Source organism: Geosmithia morbida (assembly GCF_012550715.1).
Source record: "Geosmithia morbida isolate 1262 chromosome Unknown scaffold_12, whole genome shotgun sequence".
NCBI lineage: Eukaryota > Fungi > Ascomycota > Sordariomycetes > Hypocreales > Bionectriaceae > Geosmithia > Geosmithia morbida.
In genome coordinates this window covers 234,580-255,035 of record NW_023336199.1, presented here as the reverse complement: position 1 = coordinate 255,035, position 20,456 = coordinate 234,580, and the positions used below count along the sequence as shown (strand labels likewise).

Genomic DNA, 20,456 nt, shown 5'->3' with positions numbered 1-20,456 from the left:
ATATATATATATATATATATATATATTGATCCACCCCGGCCAGCCTACTCATACCCTCCGACAAACGCCAACCCGGCACCGACGCAAGCCGTGGCAACCGCCCAAGCTGCAGCGTAAGCGACCGCGCCCGCCACCTCGACGCCGTAGATGGTCATGCGGCATGCGATGGCCGTGTTGACGGCCGTGACGGCGACGGCGAGCGCGGTGCGCCCGACGACCACCTTGGTCTTGGCCGTGTACCCGAGAAAGTTCCACTCGACCGTCTCGCGGAGCGACGCCGCGGCCGGGTCGAACTGGGCGATGCGGTCGTCGTCCTTGGCACGGCCCGTCGTCGCAAAGGGCGCGTATATGAAGCTCGAGGCCGCGGCGCCGAACTGCACCGTCGCCGGCAGCAGGGACCAGTACGAGGCGCCGTAGGCCGGCTCCAGCGACGGCAGGCCGGAGAAGTACACGGCCAGGGCACGCGGGAGGGCGAAACGCAGCGACAGCGTCATGACGACCGTGTACACCGCCGTCGCCAGCGCGGCCGTGTACAGCTGCAGGCCCAGGCCGGCGAGCTCGCGGTTGGGCAGGCGCGCCGACCGCGTGTGCACCGCCGACAGCGGGCGGAGCGCGTAGAACGGCACCGCCGCCGAGGCCACGTCCAGGGCGAAGGAGAGCATGGCCGTCAGGGGCGAGAGTTCGTAAAAGGTCGTGAGGAGGTAGAGCTGTTTGTTATCGGTGCCCGTCAGTCCAAGTTATCAACCTGCACCAGGGGAGGGGGGGGGGGGGGGGGGGGGGACGTGGCCCGTCTTACAGGAGGTCCGTGGGACAGGAGATTCAGCGTCGCAACATCCAGGCTGTCGAGGTTACCGAACCAGCCGACCGCGAGTTCGACCCTGTGTCGAGGGTTAGCATCTTCGTCTTCCCCTGGCATCGTAGCTGTAGCCCCTGGGAGGGAAGGGGGAGGAATTTACAGTCTCCATCCCGCCAGCACCCCGACCTCACCCCACGACTCCTGGAGCCGGCTCCTAGCCTGCAACTCCCCGTTCGTCACGGCCCCGAGGACGCTGTACCCCAGACTAGCCAGTCCGAAACTCGTCAGCGCGACGGCTGGGAAGCGCGACCATTCGGGGAGTTTGCTCGCGATTCCTCCACTGCCGCCGCCATCGATCGCGACGCGACTCTTAGTCTTGGACTTTTCGCCGTTGGCCGAGGCAGATGTAGATGTCCTCCTTGGTGCAGGCTTGGGAGTTGAAGGTTTGGGGGTTGAAATCTTGGGAGTTGAAGGCTTGGGAGTTGAAATCTTGGGAGTTGAAACCTTGGGCGTCGCAGGAGCAGCAGCAGCAGGAGCAGCAGGAGCAGCAGCAGCAGCAGCTTTGGGAGTCGTCACAGCCTTGGGAGTAGCTGCAGCTACAGCAGTAGCAGTCTTGGATATCGATTTAGCTCTGCTCCTGGTACCCTTTGACTTGGGAGTAGCAACGTCAGAGGCGGATGTAGAGGCCGAGACGTCGGACTGTTTCTTCGAACCGGCCGATTCGGCCTTGGCTCGTCGTGGGGGCATCTCTGGGTGTTGGTGGTTCTGTATTGATGTTTTCTACTGTCGGGTGGTGACGTGTGTGTTTTTTTTTTGTCGATGTCGCGTCTTCTTCGTTCGGGTGGTTGTCGAAGAGAAAAAAAAAGTCAAGAGAAAAAGAAGAGAGAGAAGAGGACAAATGACAATTTGTCTAGAACTAATATACAACGTTCAATATCTTTTCTCCGCGTCTCCAAGATGGAAAAAAAAACGACGGCGTAAGTGAGGGGGGTGGAGCAAAAAAAAAAAAAGGATTGGGAGGCGAAGAGAGAGAGAGAAGATAGAGAGCTGCTGCTGGGCTGAGGCTGAGAGGCCTTGTTCTTTTTTGTCTTTGTTTTTTTTTTTTGGGGGGGGGGGGGGGGGGGGGAGACGTGACGTCGTGTACTTTTCAGAGCTTCCTCCCACTATTCCCGTGCACTTACACTTTGATTTATTCTACTGAGATTCTTGTCGTCTCTTCCCTTTCCCACTCTCTTCCTACCCTCTCTTTCTACTCTCTCTTATAGCTGACAAGTCCTCCACCATTCAAATCTCCCATTTACAAAAACACTTCCCCATCTCATGAATCAATCACCTCTTAGCCGTGCATGTCTAGCTACTTACGCCCTGAGAGTTAAAAATATTACTCCACTTCATCTACTAGACTTAACTACATGCGTACTCCGTACACCTGATAAGAAGACGTGCTCTCCTCCTCCCTCTCCTCTTCCTCTCTCTTCATCTTGTCACTTGTTTCCTATGCCCTTCTACTATTAACATATTAACATCACTGCAATTCGATGCATTCCTTCTTCTTGGTTATTTTTTTTCTCTTTATGAAGATTTTTTTAATATATTTTTGTTGAGCGTTTGCTCGACGCTCGCTCGAATCTTCACTTTAACCTCGTGGAGATGCACTCGCGTCTGTCAAGGGAGATCTCTCCCTCAGACGGGCCCTCTACTCTTCGGTGCCAAGAATGAGCGGCGGAGCGAAACCGCCCTCCATACCAACTATATGTCGGATGGCATGATTCGATGATGATACAAAGGAGAACGACGTCGACGACCCGAAGAGGGAATATCAGTGTGTTCCACCAGACAACGGTCCCAAAAATTCCCAGCTTGTCTTTCCGCCCGCCATTGATACAAGTCTGTGAGTAATCCGTTTGAGTGTTGTAGTGTTGTTGTGTTGTTGTGTTGTTGTGTGGTTGTGTGGTTGTGTGGTTGTGTGGTTGTGTTGTTGTGTTGTTGTGTTGTTGTGTTGAGTGTTGTGTGTCGTGTTTGTGTGTCTGGCAACGCCATATAGCAGACCCATTTGCTCGATATCATATCCCGAGCAGCTCAGAAAACAAACGAAAAAAAAAGATGGAAAAAAAACCCCCAATCCCGAAAATAAACCCGTCCCTCCGAAATTTCCCATTGAGAATGCTCCCGCCCACGTTGTCTTGCGCCAGTCCCTCCGCCAGGGACAACATATAAAAGGTAAGGAAGAAGAGAGAGAGAGAAGGTCGACTAAGAAGAAGAGTGGTAGAGACCAGCCATATGAGGACCCTATTCCTCCATACATCCAAAAACTCCGTCGTCTTCTTCATCGCTTCGAGCACGGGACTGCATGTCAAAGTCGTCGTCGTCGAGACCAGAGTCGTGGTGGTCGCCCATCTTGACGTCCTCGCTGCCCCGTCCGACGTCGCCGCGCGTGAAGCTCTCCGGCTGCCGGCCGGGGAAGCTGCTGACAAAGGGTCCACTGCCAATCGAAGTGGCTCGGTCCAGGTACTGGGCCGGGACAGGAGGTACGGGTGGGGCGTCGGCAAGCATCACGGTACCGTTTGACCCACCGATGCTGATGCCGCTGCTTCCGACTCCGCCACCTCCGTTGAGGTTGCCGCTGGGGGCGTTGCTGCTGTTGAAGCTGCAGCTCAGGAGCTCGACCGCGGCGGCCAGGTCGCGGTCATCCTGGCCGGTGTTGTTGATACCCGAAGACGACGGACGGTGCTCACTCGTGCGAGGGGCGTGGCCGAAACCGCCGGGGTTGGCACCGGGTAGGCTACCAGGCGCTAGCGACGGCACCGACTGGTAGCTTCGCGAGAAGCCACCGCCTACGTTGCCGTGGCGCCTGCTGCTGCCAAACGGCAGGCCGTACATGTGGCCGCCATCGTCCATGGTGGGCGGCGGCGTGGTGTCGGCTGAGCTCAGGCGGTCGGCCTGGTCCGAGTAGCCCGAGGCGGTGGGCGAGGCCGACTCGGGGTCGCTGATGAAGTCCCTGGTGGAGTCGGGCGGGCTGGTGGCGGCCGCGGCGCCGTCCTGGCCGGGGGCGGCAGGGTGGGTCTCGTTCATGGCAACCAGGACAGAGGCAGCCTCCAGGAGCTGCACCTGCTGGTGCTTGGAGATGAGAAGCTTGGAGGTGAGGGACCACTCGGGGGTGTGTTCCCACCTAATCCAGTGAAGTCAACAAGTCTGATCAAAGAACGGCTGTGTCTTCATCCCACACTGGCTAGGGGGGAGGCTGTACACTTTTGCCTGGGGCCGGCGGCGGGGCCGGCCCAGAACGTGTGTCTACGAGGGTGAGGGGGGGACATGGGGGAGACCAACAGGTGTTTCGTCAGGCAGCTGCTGTGCTTGTAGCCCTTGCCGCACTTCTTGCACTTGAGCTCAACGCGGCTATTGCCGCTGCTCTTCTTGCCATCCTTGGTCAGGGGCTGGCCGTCGCTGGCACGCCTGCTACGGCTGTTCTGGTCACTGTCAGTGCTACCGTCATCGGCCGACAGGTCAGCGCCGTCCTCGATGGCGCTGTCTGTCGTGCCGGGCTTGTCGATGTCGGCTATGCCACCCTTGTTGGGGAGGCTGGACGGTGGCGACGGCAGGTTCCCGAGACCGATACGGCCCAGGGAGAGCTTGGACAGCGTGTTCCTTCGTGCCGAGGGGTTGGAAGCGGGATCGGCGCCCAGGGCTTCGGCGTCGCGGACGGCAGCGGCCAGAGCGGCAATGTTGGCATTGGGGCCGGTGACCGACTTTCGCCTGGTGATGCGGTGGTTCGGGTTAAGCGAGGTGGTGAGGAGCGAGTGGCCGTGGGGGTTGGAGTTGTTGCGGGCGTGAGTCTGGCGGCCAGGCAGACCACCGGTGGGAGGAGAATTGGGGGCGGTCGGTCGATGGGCCAGTGGCCTCGTCGTCGTCGTCTGGTTCATTTCCTGTTGGAGGGGCACAGGATACCGATGTCAGCAACGCAAGTCAGAGGGGAGTGATTGCGAGATGCGGTCCGAGGGGTCCGTCCGTGACACCAACAGGCCTCCCAAAGCACATGAAGGACGATCACCGTCCTTTTCCACAGCAGATCCAGGTAACCTCGCCTGGCGAGAACACGACCGAACACGCAAAAAATTTCCACGACCGACAGGACAGAAGGGGGCAACCTGTGAGGAGGGGGACACAATCATACTCTTGAGGAAGCCATTGCGGCGGACACGTAGTGGGGTTAGGCTCAATAACACAGGAGCGCAGGTCCGCCGTAGAACTGCAATGTCATCGAAGGAAGCGAGGTTGAAGCAAAAAGAGTGGTAGGTGAAGAGAAGAAAGAAGAAGAAGTAAGTTGGGCAAATTGTTCCAAGGAGACAATCAGAAAGGAAAAAAAAAATATTAAAGTTGTGGAAGGGACACGGGTCGGTCACGCCAGCAAGGGAAACGAGAAATAATTATTTTGAGGAGCGCTTGGAACCTGGCATAACTGCTCAACGGGGGGGAGGGTGTGTGTGGCCCCGGGGAGGAGAGAGAGAGGGGGGGGGTGGGTGTGGAGCGTAGAGCAGAGGGGGGAAAAGGATGATAAAATGTACCTGGTACGAGTCGTAGATACAGAGCGATGGTACCGATAGGGGCGATGATAGCAATACCGAATACGGGGATGTTGCCAGCAGCCGTCGTACCTCGTACCTTTATCATGTTCCCTTGCTGTCTCTTTCTTTTCAGGTGTAGTGTTCTTTTTTTAAATGGGAGACTAAGGCGCGGGTGGCGAGGAAGGTAGAGAAAAAAGGTGACAAAGAGGGAGGGAAAGGAAGGAGGGGGTCGCAGAGGACGTCGGAGGGGAGTCCCGCCCGCGTTGGTGCACTTGGGCGTACCTGTAGAGGTCAGAGTACACGCAAACCTCCGCGCCCAGGCCAACAGAGGGAGGAGGGAGGGAGGAGGGAGAAGCAGCGGCGGCGGCAGCAGCAGTAGCAGTAGCAATAGCAGTAGCAGCAGCGGCAGCGGCAGCAGTAGCAGCATTATTACCAGCCGAAAAATTGGTGTACCCCTTGTACCTCCCTCTCGGCTAAGATCATGCTCACTCTCCTCCCTGGACACGATGACTGGCCAGATGGGGGAGGGGTGTAGATGAATGGTGGGGACATGCTCCGAGCAGGTACTTGCAGGTACCAGCAGACACGTCAGTGCAAAAGCACTCACGTTACTACTTGGTGGGAGCTACTCGCATGAGCGCTCATACGAGTATTGCAACTAGACGGAGTAGATATCCATGACGGTGGTGTGGCTCAGGTGAGAACGAGGGGGGGAGAGGGGGAGTACTCGTAGGAGGGAGGGGGGGAGGTTATGGTGGCGCAAGATAATCATAATGCTACTGTACCAGTAGGTAGGCAGAACGGCTCCTTCCCATTTACAGCTCCGTCAGTATCTATTACTTGATAACTCCTCCGTACAGAGAGGTAAGCGCAACCTGTGCTACCACCTACCTACTTCACGCGCGCGTCGCCCTCATGACCAAAAGACAGTAATGGATGGCCACCAGACCAAGGTTCCATCTTCAGCCGACATGGGGAGTTGCTGGTTCCCTGAAGGATGGGAAGAACCAAATGCCGTACTGCGGAGTTCGCCAGCATGATCATCGAGCGAGCATTATCGCCGTACATTGGTGACTCTACCCGTAATTAGGAAGGACTGTGTCCCAGCGCGTCTTAGCCTCAGCACATCATCCCGCGCCGGATCACGACGACCAAAAAAAAAAAAAAAGACGGTATTGTTCTGTATTCAACGTGGGAGTCTACTCCTTGTACCCCCAGCAGGGCTGAGCGCGGGACAAAGAGAATTGGTAGTAATAGCAGTGATACGCTGTACGGTATTCGGTCCATAATAAGCTCACCGGAGCTGGCTGCGCTTATGTGGTGGTGTTCACCAAGTAATACTACAAGCTGTGCTTAGGCCCGGGGGGGGGGGCCGCTTGATGGCCAGGACAAGGTCGAGCGACGGTCCTGTGGTTCAATGTGGGAAGTTGGAACGGTGCAGAGGGAAGAAACTGAAGCTGAGCGGCATACCCCAACAAGAGAGAGAGGGGGGGAGAGAGGGAGAGAGAGAGGGGGAGAGGGAGAGGGAGAGGGAGAGGTGGAGAGAGAGAGGGGGGGGGGGGGGGGGGGGGGGGGGGGGGGGAGAGAGGGAGAGAGAGAGGGGGAGAGGGAGAGGGAGAGGGAGAGGTGGAGAGAGAGAGGGGGGGGGGGGGGGGGGGGGGGGGGGGGGGGGGGGGGGGGGGGGGGGGGGGGGGGGGGGGGGAGAGGGCGTTTGTTGAGAGAGTGGAAAATCATCAGCAGACTCTGAAAGAAATTGGCGATGGTGTGTTGGAGTGTGCTCGTAGTAAACTGGATCGTTACCACTAGTGACTAGCATTATGAAATCTATATAGTCTATTAGACGGACTTGTGAGAGCGTGACGCCCAAGTTAGCAGCCTTAATAACATGTACGAGAAGTGTCAGGGTACATTGGGACAGCATAGATGGACTCTCCGTTGTGTGCGCCTGTCTGGAATGTTGTGGAACGTCTTGGAGCTTCTGGAGGCTCAGCCACATGTATACTAATAGTATTGATGCTCGGTAACACTCCCAGGGCTTACAACGGTCAGAGTCTGCGCTCTGAACTCTGAGCCCGGCTCCGTGACAGAACGTCGAGAGACTGCAGGAAGTGCAGTCGGTCCCGAAGATGGCATCCGTAATCCGTCACTACAACGTTTGCTCCGTTGATATACCGCGACACATCTTCTGACAGTCGCAGAGTGTCCCGGAGTGGTACTATTCACGAGTATATGTACACCGCAGTGCGGGTAACGGATACGCACTCGTACCTGTACAAGACGGTGCGAACTCGGCTGCGACCCATTGCCCTGGGCAGTCGGACCAAAAGTATGGGGTAGCGATCAGGTGGTAAATCCTCACCTGGTACCGACATCGCAGTCTGACTCACAGGCCTATCTCCAGTGTACCGTAATCTATGGCGTTACGACGAGAACCGGCCGTCTCACTTGTTAGAAGGCAGGATGATTACGGACAATGAGTGTTGACAGAAATAAAAATGAGAAGAAGAAAGACAGAAAGGTGGAAGGTGAAAAAAGGGGGAGATGAAGATGAATAGAATCAGAAGAAAGTATGGGGGCTTTTGCTGCCCTCCCACAGTCAGAGTCCGATGGATGTGTCGTTTCTGCTCTCTCTCTCTCCTAATGCATATAATGGCATGTGTCGAATTGCAACCGCGCCCCGGTAATTAACAGCACATGGTCTCTATGGCCATCTGTTGGTTGGAATGAAACGGGACAATTCTCCTGGGACAGGAACACTGCAGGCACCGACACGCCTGAAGTACCAGGGGGGGTGTATATATGTTGAGAAGAGGAAGTTGGGCCGGCGTGGAGATGGAGAGGGGAGGGGATCGACATGGTACTTGTAGCTTTATCTCGGTCCAAGTTTGAGTGCATTCTCTTATACGTTGCACAAAGTTCAAGGCCGGCAGAATGAATATCAGAACAGAAATAACGTGTCAAAGATTTCCATTATTTTTCTCTATTCAACATACAATCCTTCTCCACGTGAAACAGAACAGCAAAAAAAGAGAATGGTGGTAATAGTAGATAATATACCACCTCTCACGAGCACGAGCCCTTGCCGCCGGATCCCCGCGCGACTAGTACGAATAGTCTCTTTTATATATTTGGATATGTATATATATTTATATATATTTATATATACATATATACATTATATATATAATGTATATATAATATACCTATACCGCCCAGAGAACCTGAAAATGTCAAGTCGGGTAACATTGATCAATTCAATACATCATCATATGGGATTTTACTCCTCAGGTGCTCGCCAGTACTACTGACCCAACTTCAATCACGCAAAGTTGAAGTCGGCGGCCATAAGCACTGACGAAGAAGGGAGAGGGGGGGGGGGTTGTTCCCGACTACCGACGCCAGCGCCCCGACCGACCGTTGCCCTAAAGCCCCAACCCTAGAGGGGGGGGGGGGGCGGCCGAAACCCTCGATGCACGCTGGACACGGACTTCCAGACAGCTTCCCTTCCACTGCTTGGTGGAGGTTAGGTATCGCTGAGAGGAGGAGAAAAGAGGTGTATGTACGGAGCCTCCCTCCCGCGACGGCAGCATGACGTTCTCGACGGCGTCCCAGAAGACGCGTATGCCCTAATCCAGGGCTTTCGATGTGTGGGGTGTACGTTGTAAACGATGCATGCGTACGATGATGGCGTCCTCTCTTTATTTGAAATTTTTTTTTCTCTATGAATGTCCCACTGCAGAATATTACCATGTATGGTGATGGTAGAATCCGCCCTCTTGACCATCGAAATTTCCGCCGTCTATCGGATTATCTTTCCGCATGACCTAGCTAATACTCCACCATGACGATGCGATGGTCCTGTTTCTGTTTTTTTTTTCGTCTTTTTTTTTTCCAAGAAAAAATAGATAAAAGAAGAAGAAGAAGAGATGAGAGAAAGATGGCGATTTCCCGCTAGAGTAATAGTACCATCAAGTAACCCGGCCGATTGCTGGCAGTGATACTAGCAGTAGTGGTCGCTGCATATGGAGTACATGTGCTAGAGGCTGTACTGATACGGTGCAATCGCACTACTACTATACGATATCGAGTATTGCTCCGTACTGAGCAGTAGTCTATCGTACTAGAATGGATGGGCTTCGAGAGAGGGTGGTAGAGTCATGGTGGCCAGGCTACCTCCTGATGCTAGCAGTCAGTCGGGCCTAGTGAGCTGCTCTCCCCACGCGCGATGCTCCGCCCTGATAGATTGCGGAGGGGTGTTATGTAAGTACTCGGATTGATTGATTGATTGATAGGACGTGGCGCGGATGTTAGGGTTAGCATCGCGGACGACTGAGTACATATATCTACGCAGCACGGTCTACCTACTCCCGTATTATGCCATATTGCACGTACGAGTCCCATAGCTGCCCGTCCCATATACAACCATTACAGTGAGCGGTCACTGAGTAGCAGCGCACTGACACCATCTCATCACTGTACCTCTAGATGAACTGCAGCGCTGTGCTACTACACCCGGAACATTGGTATGATGGATTCGTATTGTCAGACAGCTGTCATGTGATTGATGCATGCCAGCATTTCAATCCCATGCTCATGCCATCACCACTTCTTACTGTGAGAGTAGTACGGGTAGGTACGAGCACGAGCACGCCGTACATGTACGTACGCAAGTACACTTGAAACGACATCTTGGCGGGGCTCCTGGGGGGGGGGAGGGTGTGTGTATTCATTGTCTGTACGCCGTACAAGTGCGAGTTACTCGGGCTGTCTTGATAAGGTAATGTGGGAATTGGCCCGCATCTTATTTCTGATCATGATACGGAGTGAGTCCGTAATGATGTCCATCCTCAAACAATTAGATACTGAATGAAGGTAAAGCGTGGCCCTTTTTTTTTTTCCCCATCTTTTTTTCCATCTTTTTTTCCATCTTTCTTTCATATCTCTCTCTTTCCTTCAACAGCAGAATTGGGAAGAAAGGATGAAGATGAAGAAGAAGAAGAAGAAAAGATGAAATGAATATTAGAAAAAAGAAGAGGAAAAAAAGGGGTAATGGCAAGAGAGAAAGAAGTATAGGGGTCAAAGGAAAGAAACGACAGAAAGTTATCCGTACAATATCGTATTCATACAAGCGTAATAATACTACGGTCCTAACTAGGAGTAGAAACAAGACATGCTTGAGTGTCTAGGCGACGCAAGGAATATCTCTCGGTCCTGTGCTTCTCTCCCACCCCCTCCCCTGGTCTCGGGAACTCTGTAGAGTATTCCGGTATTGCAAGTTTGCGATAATAGGGGTGTGCATGTATGGCCGTGATGAAACGTACGAGTATGCTCGTACCACTGGCACTCGACATTGTCCATGCTCCGCAAAAAAAAAACAAGAATAAAAATAAAAATAAAAAATAAACCTAGAATAAAAGAAGGAGAAAAAGAAAACAGAGGCTAAGATAAGCCGCACGCGTACGAGTATAAAGACTAGAAAGAAGCCAAGCGATGGAAGATGAATAACCTCCCAAGTACGGAAGCCACGACGACTTTACTCGCTTCACCCGCACTCGGACTCAGTACTTCGCCGGCCACGTCTCGGCTAGTCGACGCGTTATGCAAAGGTCCAATCTTGCGATGCCATCCATGTTGTCATCGGCGTATTACATGACATCGTCAGTATTGCAGGTGCTGACAAGTAACACTCCTGTTTCCAAACGTTCGACTAGGAAGAGAGTTGAAGAACTATGAAAAGTAAACATAGAGAGAGAGAGAGAGACGCAATACGAAAACAGCCGGGTTACACAACGTCAATGTACAAGACATTTAGAAAATGGGGTTTCATATGAATGTCGTTCAAGGGGGGGGGGGGGGGGACTCACCATTGATGGACCACCACCAACCCCAACCCCAACCAACAAAGTACAGGTAGTCAATACTTCACATCATGTTATAGCTAAAGCTCCAGAGAATATACTACCGGCAGGCACCAGCAGCAGTGATTCCATCACCGCTGTGCCATCTGTATACCGAGTGCAGACGTCTAAGACACGAAAATGACGATGCAACACCTGATCGATACAAGGTAATCGTCCAAGTCGGGAGATTCCGACGACGTGCGGCACTCCATGACCCCGTGTAGGAAGTCTCGATGTCGGGGTAGTCAATCCTCCGCACCACGTCTCTCCTCATACCAGCATCAGACAACGAGAAGCTGGTGTGGCATGGTCATGTATGTAAAACGACGGCTCTCCAGAGACGCCACGGAGACCAAGGCTATCTCCCCATCCACCACGTAGCCTCGCACTCCTCTAGAAAACGAAGAGGGAGTAGCGACATCGTTCGGTGACGGAGAAAGCCAGCCACCTCCCCAGCTGGGACACGTCCGAGGTGACCCGTCGGGGTCTACTAGACTCACCGGCGTGGTCAAGGCAGCTGCCGCTTCCGAGTCATCGACGAAGCCGCGCGCGATAGACGCGGAGAGTGACGACACCGGCAGACCCATCTCCTCTGCCTGACCACCGCTATGGGTGGGGAGAGAGGAAGTTGAGCGGAGCTGCGGGCCTACAGCTCGGCCGGGAAGAGAGGCGTCCTGCTGCTTTCGTCGCTGTCGGGCGGTAGGAAGTGCTCGTGTCGGGAGGAGAGCCTCGCGCGTTCCGTCCATCTCGGATCATCTGGCCTGTCCGGGACATGCTGCTGCTCCAACGGTGCAGGGATCATCTTGGCGATGCATGCCATCGAGTCGCCGTCGAGATAATTCCCCTACGATGGGTGCGAGCAATACTGCCCGTATATTACCAGTGTCGGATCATGAAGTCACGCAATTAGGCCATGAACTAATCATGTACATGTAGATGAGTTGCAGACGCAGTGAGTTGGGCACTTACACACAAGGGCAGGAGGGTACTGTGGAGAAGGGAAGCTGAAGCGTATTCACAGGACTTCAGCCACCCAACAAGACCGTTTAGAAACAAGAAGAAGAAAACATGAGAGGAGAGTGAATATTAAAAGAAAAAAAGAAAAAAAGAAGAACAAATGAAATCCCAAGGGCAACAAAAAAAAAAAGGCAAAAAAATTGGTAGCTTCTCTTTGATTGAGCGTGTCATCCTTAGTGCAGGGGCCATGCTAATCTTCTCTGTGGTACAGTTAGCAACCATACTCGGAATCGAACAGACGACCTTGCGGTTCGGGGGGGGGTTTCCTCTGGAGCTTACCTGTATCGTTTCAAATAAACCAAATGCCCGAAGGCGAAAATGTTATTATTTTAGTTACTTATAAACCCTACCCCCCACTGCCTGTCCACACTGACCCTGCTGACAAAGCCATTCCCTGGTCCCCCACCACATGCGCATTCGATCACTGTAAGTTTTTTGCCTACCTCTCTCTACGGGTCGGAGCACCATCGTATCTGCCACGTATATGGAGCGCGAGTCGACCTGTTTCCCCCCCTTTTTCTTCTTCTTCTTCACACAGAGAAAGTGGAAGTGTGGTTGCAAAGAGTAGGAAAAGAAAGCTAGCAGAACAGTGAGGGTTTTCCATCATCCAAGTCCATTAGTGTGTGCGTGCGGCGCAAAGTACCGCCGGTCCCGAGGGTCGCGGAACCCACAACTCCCCCTCTCTCTCTCTCCGTCTCCCGTCTCCGTACATGTATGCGTACGGCTTGGGTAGGAATCTTGACCAGTGTCTGAGCGCTGGTAATCAAGATCCCACTACATCCACTAGAGTCCTAGACCTGACGAAGTGGACACACAGAACACACACACACATACGCGCGCGCGCGCGCGCCTCCCCCCACCTAACCTGTGCTGCAGCCTGCACAACATGGTCGTCTCCTACACAAGCGCTTCTGTCTTTGGCACATGGTTGGTTGACGGCCTATTCGCGGGATATTTTACGACCCTCCATGTGCCTCTTCCTCTGGACACTCTCTTTTGGGTGCCTCATAGAACGGGTCCGGCCGGTCATGGCTCGTGCTCTACGTCTGTGTGTGTTGGTCTTATCATGGGCTGGTGCTCATCGAAAAGAGGAAATTTACTCCGTGTATATGTATCGAATGTATCGACTAACAGGAGCCGTTCCTTGAACGTCCCACCAAGATATACATCTAGAAAAAAAAGAAAAGGAAAAAGAAGAAAACGTCGTGTGCGGGGAGGATATGCGATACGCATATGTCAGGTGTTGGCCATGGCGAGGACCAGCAGCTGACAGGTAACCTGTTAGGTAGGTGGAGAGAGATGTGAACGTCACGGAAAAGAAACAAACCCATCTGAACATCTGAACGGGGAAAGCGGGCAACAGACAGTCAGACGTGACTGTTCTCCCCCCGAAGCGGCCTTGGCGCCATAGTCTTGTGACTCCACGTCTCTGGGATGCGTCCCGGGTCACTCTTGTAGAGTCAGATGCGCACACTCGTCTCTCTGCTCGATGGCTGAGTAGGGCGAAGAACATGAGAGGAAAAATTGGAGGACCTCCAGTAGCCCGACGGGAGTATAACACTGCCTAGATGGTCAAACGAGATGTGAGAGGGCAGAGGTATATCGTAGCTGCAAACGATTGGGTTAGGATGAAGATGAAGAGGGAGCGAGACGTCTAGCTCGTTCGATATGCCACGGGAGATGAGTATATGATGGTATCTTATGAGAAACCACGCGGTAAGAATTTGTATCGGCAAGGTGAGCACCGGACACTGCCTCGATCATCAGTCACCACAATGATAATTGCTCGTCTTTATTTGTCTCACCCCTCACCTGAATGAGAGAATCCATCATCCCACTTCGTCATCCTAAAACGCTATACAGAGATATCTGACAACAAGAGAAAAAAAAGAAAAAAAAAAAAAGAAGGCCGGATATTGTTGTCAATAGCCTGTGGCACCTAATATTGGATGACTAAGCAGTCAAGGGTTGCTGCCGCACTCACACCTGCAGATGCCCTCATAGGTTTCCTTCCTTTCTTTCGATCAGACAATTAGACACACACTAATCGATCCAGGACGTACCAGTAGGCCGAGACCACTGCATTCACATCTACCGGTTCATCGTGTGCTGTCGCAAGCAGGAAGCACAAGCCCCTCTCCTCAGGGTAGCTAGCTGGTCACACCAAAACCAACCCCCCCACCCCCCCCCCCCCCCCCCCCCCCCCCCCCCCCCCCCCCCCCCCCCCCCCCTCTCATCCCTCCTCAGGAAAACCAAAAAAAAAAACCAAAAAAAAACCAAAGAATACCAAACTGGGTAGTGACGTCAAAAGCATCAAGGTACCAGAATCACCGTCTTCGTCAATCTACGACTCATGGCCACTCTTTACAAAGCGCCATCCTGTCAACTCTATCTGCCCTCTACGTTAAACTCCTCGTACCTCTGTAAAACCTTTCGTAATCTGATTGTCAATTGACAATGTCTCTAGGCCCCTCCCCGTCCAACCTCTCACACACTCTCTCCCCGCCCTTGTCTCTCTCCCTCCCTCCCTCCCCTCCTACTTTTCCTACCCGTGCATCAGGAAGCAGGAAGACACAGCCCCCCCTGGATCAGCGCTTCTTTTGCACCAAAGCAAAGACGACTCCCCCACGCTTTATATGTACTGGCAGAGAGGACAGACACACTCCGTCCATTCCGACCATCCTACATAATACGCATCCACGACAATGTCACACGACACATTTCGCAACGTTGGCCGCGGCGGCGCCGGCAACTTTTACTCTGTCAACGAGGTACAAAAAGGATCGAGGGTCAGTTGTCCTCCCTATCCTCTGGATGCATCTCCCATGCTTTCGTTTATTTTTATGTTTTTCAATTTTTATTTTTCTCTCTTGATTTGACCCCCCTCCCCGATAACAACTCGAGCATCTGACAACTCACATGATATACTGGCAGGATCTCGAAGCGGCCGAGCACCAGACCGCATCGACCGGTCATGTCTCACCTCTACCGCCCATCACCCACCAGCCTACCGTACCTGCTCGCGCCGGTCGAGGCGGCGCGGGGAATCTGATACTGCCCGGCGACGGCAACGGAAACGGCAGCGGCAACGGCGGCAATGCAAGCTACCGCTCCCACCATCCCCATAATCACAACCACAACGGCAGCAGGGTCGACGAGGACGCATATGCTCTCGCAGAGGACACCGCCGCCGCCGTGAGACGCAACCCGACCGCCTCCAGGGCCCCCGCAGCCCACTCCGGTCGCGGCGGCGCCGGGAACTGGGCCGCCAACGCGGCCGTCACCGAGAAGCAGGCCGAGGAGTCGAGGAGGACGGCCGAGCTCGAGGACAAGGTTCGCCATGTCGTCGAGCAGGGGCTCAAGATGCCGCAGAAAGCGCACTATGCCTTTGAGAAGCACACCGGCCCTTGAATGTCGCCAAAGCTTACCACACGCACACACGCTCACACACACATACACACACACACACATACATACACACACATACACACACATATATACATACACAACCACAGTCGAGTCAAGAGTCAAGGTAGGCAAGGGCCTCTTTTTTTTTATAGGATTACTCGAAAATCATAATGTCCTCCTACATGTATAAAAGAGTAATGTAATACCCCACAAGCACTTTCCGTTCCTCCACACCTGGAGGGCAATTCGCAATTCATAATAGACCGCTATTTCTTCCTTCCTTCCCCCCTCCTCTTTTGTTTCCTTGTTTCTCTCTCTTCATCTCCCCCATTTATCAGCTCCTCATCAATGCTATACCCTTCCAAACCAGATATCCCCACGTCGGGACATCTCCCAAGATGCACGGGATACCTCGTCCTGCGCGAGGACCACGTCCTCGCTGGGGGTCTCGAACAGCGCGTAGTCCTGCTCGCATTCGGTTCCAGGGTCCGGCAGGGCACCGTCGGAAAAGTATCGCTGGATGTATCTTGCCGTGCACGATGATGGAGCAGCCAAGCTGCAGTGCTGTTTTCTGCTGTCAATCTCCTCTTCTTGCCACTTCCATATTCATGCGGACGAGGGTCAAGACTTACACCCAGTGAATTCTGCTGCAAGACGACGGACCCGGGGAAGTGAGCCGAGTTGTTGTGTGCGCTGTCCAGCGGCGTGACGTTGTCGTGCAGATTGTTGATGAACAGGACCGGTGTATCGGTGACAATCTCCGAGTCGGCTTTTCCACGTCGTCAGTCTTTCTTTCTTTCTTTCTTTCTTCTTCTTTTTTTTTTTTTTGGTGGTGGTTCTCTTCTCCTTTCAACATAATCTAGAATGAAAAAAAAAATTGATGGGAAAGAGGTAATGGGAACCCACGCTCGATGGTGAACCTCCAATCCGGTCTCTGCGTCCTACCAACGCACACGAGGCGGAAGCTGATACTCGCCGCACCGGTCCACCTGCTCAGCCCGAGAATCTTATCGAGATAGCCGGCAAACTCGGCGGGTGTGTCCTCGACGACGGCCGCGTCGGAGCACATGATTGCCGGGAACGCATCGGGCTCCATTCCCGTCTCGCGGGGCTCGGTGGCAGGCGTATCGGTAAGGGGACACAGCAGGAGGTCTGTGTCGTCCGCGTCACCACCGCTGTCGCCGCCGTTCCGGCCCGAGTCCTTGCTCTCGGCGGCCATGGCCATGACGGTCTGGTAGTACGGCACGCCGTCGCCGCGTTCGAGCCCGGCGTATATGCCGGCCAGGCGCTGCGCGTTGCCGAGCGGCTTGTACAGGAGCATGCGCGTCAGGGCCTGCAGGAACGAATACGTTATCAGCAGGGGCATGCGGGGCCCGGAGTCGGTGGCCCCGGCAGGTACCAGGACGGGCGACTGGCGGAGGGACTCGATGACGCCGGCGCGGCGGTTCGTCACGCCCGCCGCGCCCTCCGGGGACCACAGCGCGCACCGCTCCGGCCCGACAGAGTGGCACGCTGCGTCGAAGGCGTCGAGGATGGAGTCGGCGTCCTTGACGAACGAGGCGCGATCTCCCTCGAAGTAGTCGAGGTAATCTACGTTGCCTATCTCTCCCGGTCAACTACATTGACGAGAGAAAGAAAAGAAAAAAAGAAAAAGAAAAGAGAAAGAAGAGGAAGGAGGACACTTGCAAGGATGAAGGATGTGGGACTCACCATCGCTCACTAGCCTGTCCACGCTGTCAGGGTACATGGCGGCAAAGACACCGCCCAGCAAGGTGCCGTAGCTGAAACCCCAGTACCGAAGCTTCTCGTGTCCCGACTTGGCCATGATCTCGAGCATGTCGCGCGCCGCCGATGCGGTGCTGAGGTGTCGCAGGATGCCCGTGCCGCCCATGGCCTCCTCGCACACGCCTGAGAAGGCGGCCGCTCGGCTGTACGCGTCATAGACCAGCCCGGGCCTCTCGTCCACGATGGCCGTCTCTTGGAGATCCCATAGTGTGCGCTTCTGGGTGTTGGCCCAGCAGTCTGCTCTGGGTGTTGAGATGCCGACTTTTTTTATTTTGTTTTGATTATAAGATGATTTCGGGCAAAAGTGTCAGGCACATGTATTATACGTGCACTTTCCTACATCTTTCGGGGGTTGTGGTACTCACCTCCTCTGGGATCCCAGCTTATGACGTCCTTTCTCCTCTGTCAGACAAAGCAACTCTGCCTCCTTTTATTTATTTTATTTTAAATTTTTTTTTTGTAGAGGTGTGTCTTACATGGTAGTCTCCGGCTATGGTCTGGATGTGATGCCCGATGGAGCGCAGAGTTCGTATTCCCGATCCTCCCGGACCCTGTAACAGGTCAGTCAGTATCCTACTTCTGCTGCTTGGAGAGAAAAAGAGGGAATAGAGAGAGAGGAAAAAAAAAAGTAGTCAGAGTCAAGTCTTACACCGGGGTTGATAAGAAGAGGCGGAACGGTGCTATTCTTGGACTTGGCGGGCAACTTAATCACACCGAGAACGACACGCTTGTCCTCTGACGGCTTCCTCCAGTCCATGGGAACCTGTATCATTGTGAAATCGTCAGACCGGTACAAGAAGGAGTAGCGGCTGCGCGACCGAAAAGACCTACATCTAGTCGAGCACACTGAAACATTCCATCGTAGCAGGACTGCCATTCGAGATCCCGACTCGGCCGGACCTAGTGTTTGCAAACGAAACCACGCGTTTTATCCAAAATCAGCCAAGCCCACACGCATCTCTCTCTCTCTCTCTCTCTCTCTCTCTCTCTGTGTGTGTGTGTGTGTGTGTGTGTGTCTTGCCGTACATCGCTCCAACTCCATTCAACCGCCGTCGACTCAAGGGAGATGTCGACACGGTGAGACCAGTCCCACCAAGAGCTGACCAGGAGTAATAGGGCGGCCAGCTGCGCCAGTATCGTAGTAGTGACGACGCAGAATCGGGAGCGCCTCTCTGCGTTGGTCATTTCATGCCGCCGAGGCAGCGGGTGCAGCAGCAGTGGTGCCCTCGTCTCGGCCGCCTTTTCCGACATGGTTCGTCTTTCTTTCCCCTCCCTTCCTTTATCTATCTCGTCTCACAACAGGCAACTTATCCGGTACATGTATGCACTGCAGTCTGAGCTGGACGGAGCGAAGAAAGCAGAGGGAAAGAAGGAAAGGGGGTGTACAGACTACACATACGAGTATTACGAGTAGTCGCCCCATTTAGTAGTTTTATTTATCACAACCCATGTCTGCCAACAGATCCCCCACCCCTTATCGAGACTAGGATGAACGGGAAGGATACACTTCAAATTCTCGGGTTGGGGGAAACGGGGGGGGGGGGGGGGGGGGGGGGGGAGGGAACACGGCATATTGCATGATGATACGTCAGGAGACCCAATAGGGCGATTCCCATTGAAAATCGGGTAGATTCGCGACACGACGAATACATGTACTCGTACCTGAATCCCATCTATTTCCCTCTCCCTTTCTCTCTCTCTTGCCAGAATAACATTCTGATCATGCTCTTTTTATCTTCTTTTCGTCTTTTTTTTTTTTTTTTTCGTTCTTACTATTATCCCCCCACCCGGAGCACAGATGGGATGTAGATCGTGGTATTCTTATCTGCAACCTAGTAAGTGCTCGTAGTATTACTCGTGGAAGAGGAGCAGAATACGACGTCAGTAACCGGTTTACGTGAGTAGATGGAGAAACGATAGAATAGTGGGCCTCCACCATCCCCCCAAGGGTATCGGGTAAAACATCGGCTAAACCTATCAGGGTACTTTTTTCCCCTCTACCTGTATGGATCATTACTCCATACCTTCATTCTCCTTGAGAGGCTTTTCTCCCATCAACGTCATCCTTTCCTAAATATCAACAGACAACAATCTACTTCATCATGGCCACTGTTATCGCATGGGGTGCCGGTGCCGCCGTCGCCGCCTTTCTGGTAAAGCAACTTCCCCTACCTCTCCGTCCTCTGAAGATATGCGGTAGCTGACCAGAACTCCCCTCCCTTCCCTCCTTTTCAGGGTCGCGCCGGTCTGGTAGCCTGGCGACGTTCGCGCGGCGGCGTCGGAGCCATGGGCAAGGCCTTCTACAAGGGCGGATTCGAGCCCAAGATGACCAAGAAGGAGGCAACTCTCATCCTCGCCCTCAAGTAGGCCCCAAAACCCTTCCCGAATTCTCAATCCGACTCGGTCCCTAGGGGAACAACCTGCGAATCGATCCGGTCATCGTATATGCTAACCCTCACATCGCAGCGAACGCTCCATGACAAAGGAAAAGGTCCGCAAGGCTCACCGGACCGCTATGCTGCTCAACCACCCTGACCGCGGTGGTAGCCCGTATCTCGCCACAAAGGTCAACGAGGCCAAGGAGTTGCTCGACAAGCAGGTTCACTCATGATCGGATCGGCAACCCTTGTTTCTCATCGAGAGGAAAGCAAAAACTATAAAAAAAAAATCACTCTAAACACACTGTTTTCTCTAGGTTGAAAATAGGAGAAGAAGGAAAAACTAAATCTGCGCGACGGATAGTGTACCAACATCAAATCTCATAGCGATGGCGTTTTGAAAACTTCAATGTATTTTGGTTCAAGGGGCGGCGGCAGGAGAGGGAGGAATGATGGCAAAACTGTAAAGCAACCCTCCAAAAACACAAGGAGGTTTCAAGTGTATGATATAAATACAATCTCCCTAGATCACGCGACTGAAGCGCAAAATATATATTACAGCAGATATGCCGGGATGCCTTCGTCAGTATGATAGCTCAATATCCCCCCC

General features: G+C 53.6%; 6 protein-coding genes across 6 annotated transcripts; 2 read left to right on the top strand and 4 right to left on the bottom strand.

The window, feature by feature from the left end:
• Positions 1-44: 44 nt before the first annotated feature.
• On the bottom strand, positions 45-1,543 carry GMORB2_2151 (Conserved hypothetical, protein; the record flags this gene model as incomplete). The annotated part of the gene is made up of 3 exons (XM_035464131.1): positions 45-707; positions 797-878; positions 957-1,543. The coding sequence occupies 3 exons, from the start codon at positions 1,541-1,543 to the stop codon at positions 45-47; spliced, it is 1,332 nt and encodes a 443-aa protein (XP_035319841.1).
• A 1,542-nt stretch (positions 1,544-3,085) lies between these two features.
• Positions 3,086-4,982, bottom strand: GMORB2_2150 (C2H2 finger domain protein; the record flags this gene model as incomplete). The annotated part of the gene is made up of 3 exons (XM_035464130.1): positions 3,086-3,965; positions 4,124-4,719; positions 4,968-4,982. 3 exons carry the CDS (start codon positions 4,980-4,982, stop codon positions 3,086-3,088), a joined length of 1,491 nt encoding a protein of 496 aa, XP_035319840.1.
• Positions 4,983-6,685: 1,703 nt separating this feature from the next.
• Positions 6,686-7,279, bottom strand: GMORB2_2149 (uncharacterized protein; the record flags this gene model as incomplete). The annotated part of the gene is made up of 2 exons (XM_035464129.1): positions 6,686-6,765; positions 7,159-7,279. 2 exons carry the CDS (start codon positions 7,277-7,279, stop codon positions 6,686-6,688), a joined length of 201 nt encoding a protein of 66 aa, XP_035319839.1.
• Positions 7,280-14,980: 7,701 nt separating this feature from the next.
• GMORB2_2148 (Protein of unknown function (DUF3602)) lies at positions 14,981-15,686 on the top strand (the record flags this gene model as incomplete). The annotated part of the gene is made up of 2 exons (XM_035464128.1): positions 14,981-15,064; positions 15,210-15,686. 2 exons carry the CDS (start codon positions 14,981-14,983, stop codon positions 15,684-15,686), a joined length of 561 nt encoding a protein of 186 aa, XP_035319838.1.
• Positions 15,687-16,034: 348 nt separating this feature from the next.
• On the bottom strand, positions 16,035-18,719 carry GMORB2_2147 (TAP-like protein; the record flags this gene model as incomplete). The annotated part of the gene is made up of 7 exons (XM_035464127.1): positions 16,035-16,247; positions 16,316-16,452; positions 16,590-17,273; positions 17,394-17,729; positions 18,120-18,295; positions 18,316-18,368; positions 18,495-18,719. The coding sequence occupies 7 exons, from the start codon at positions 18,717-18,719 to the stop codon at positions 16,035-16,037; spliced, it is 1,824 nt and encodes a 607-aa protein (XP_035319837.1).
• An 851-nt stretch (positions 18,720-19,570) lies between these two features.
• Positions 19,571-20,079, top strand: GMORB2_2146 (DnaJ-like protein subfamily C member 19; the record flags this gene model as incomplete). The annotated part of the gene is made up of 3 exons (XM_035464126.1): positions 19,571-19,621; positions 19,704-19,831; positions 19,935-20,079. The coding sequence occupies 3 exons, from the start codon at positions 19,571-19,573 to the stop codon at positions 20,077-20,079; spliced, it is 324 nt and encodes a 107-aa protein (XP_035319836.1).
• Between the last annotated feature and the right edge of the window lie 377 nt (positions 20,080-20,456).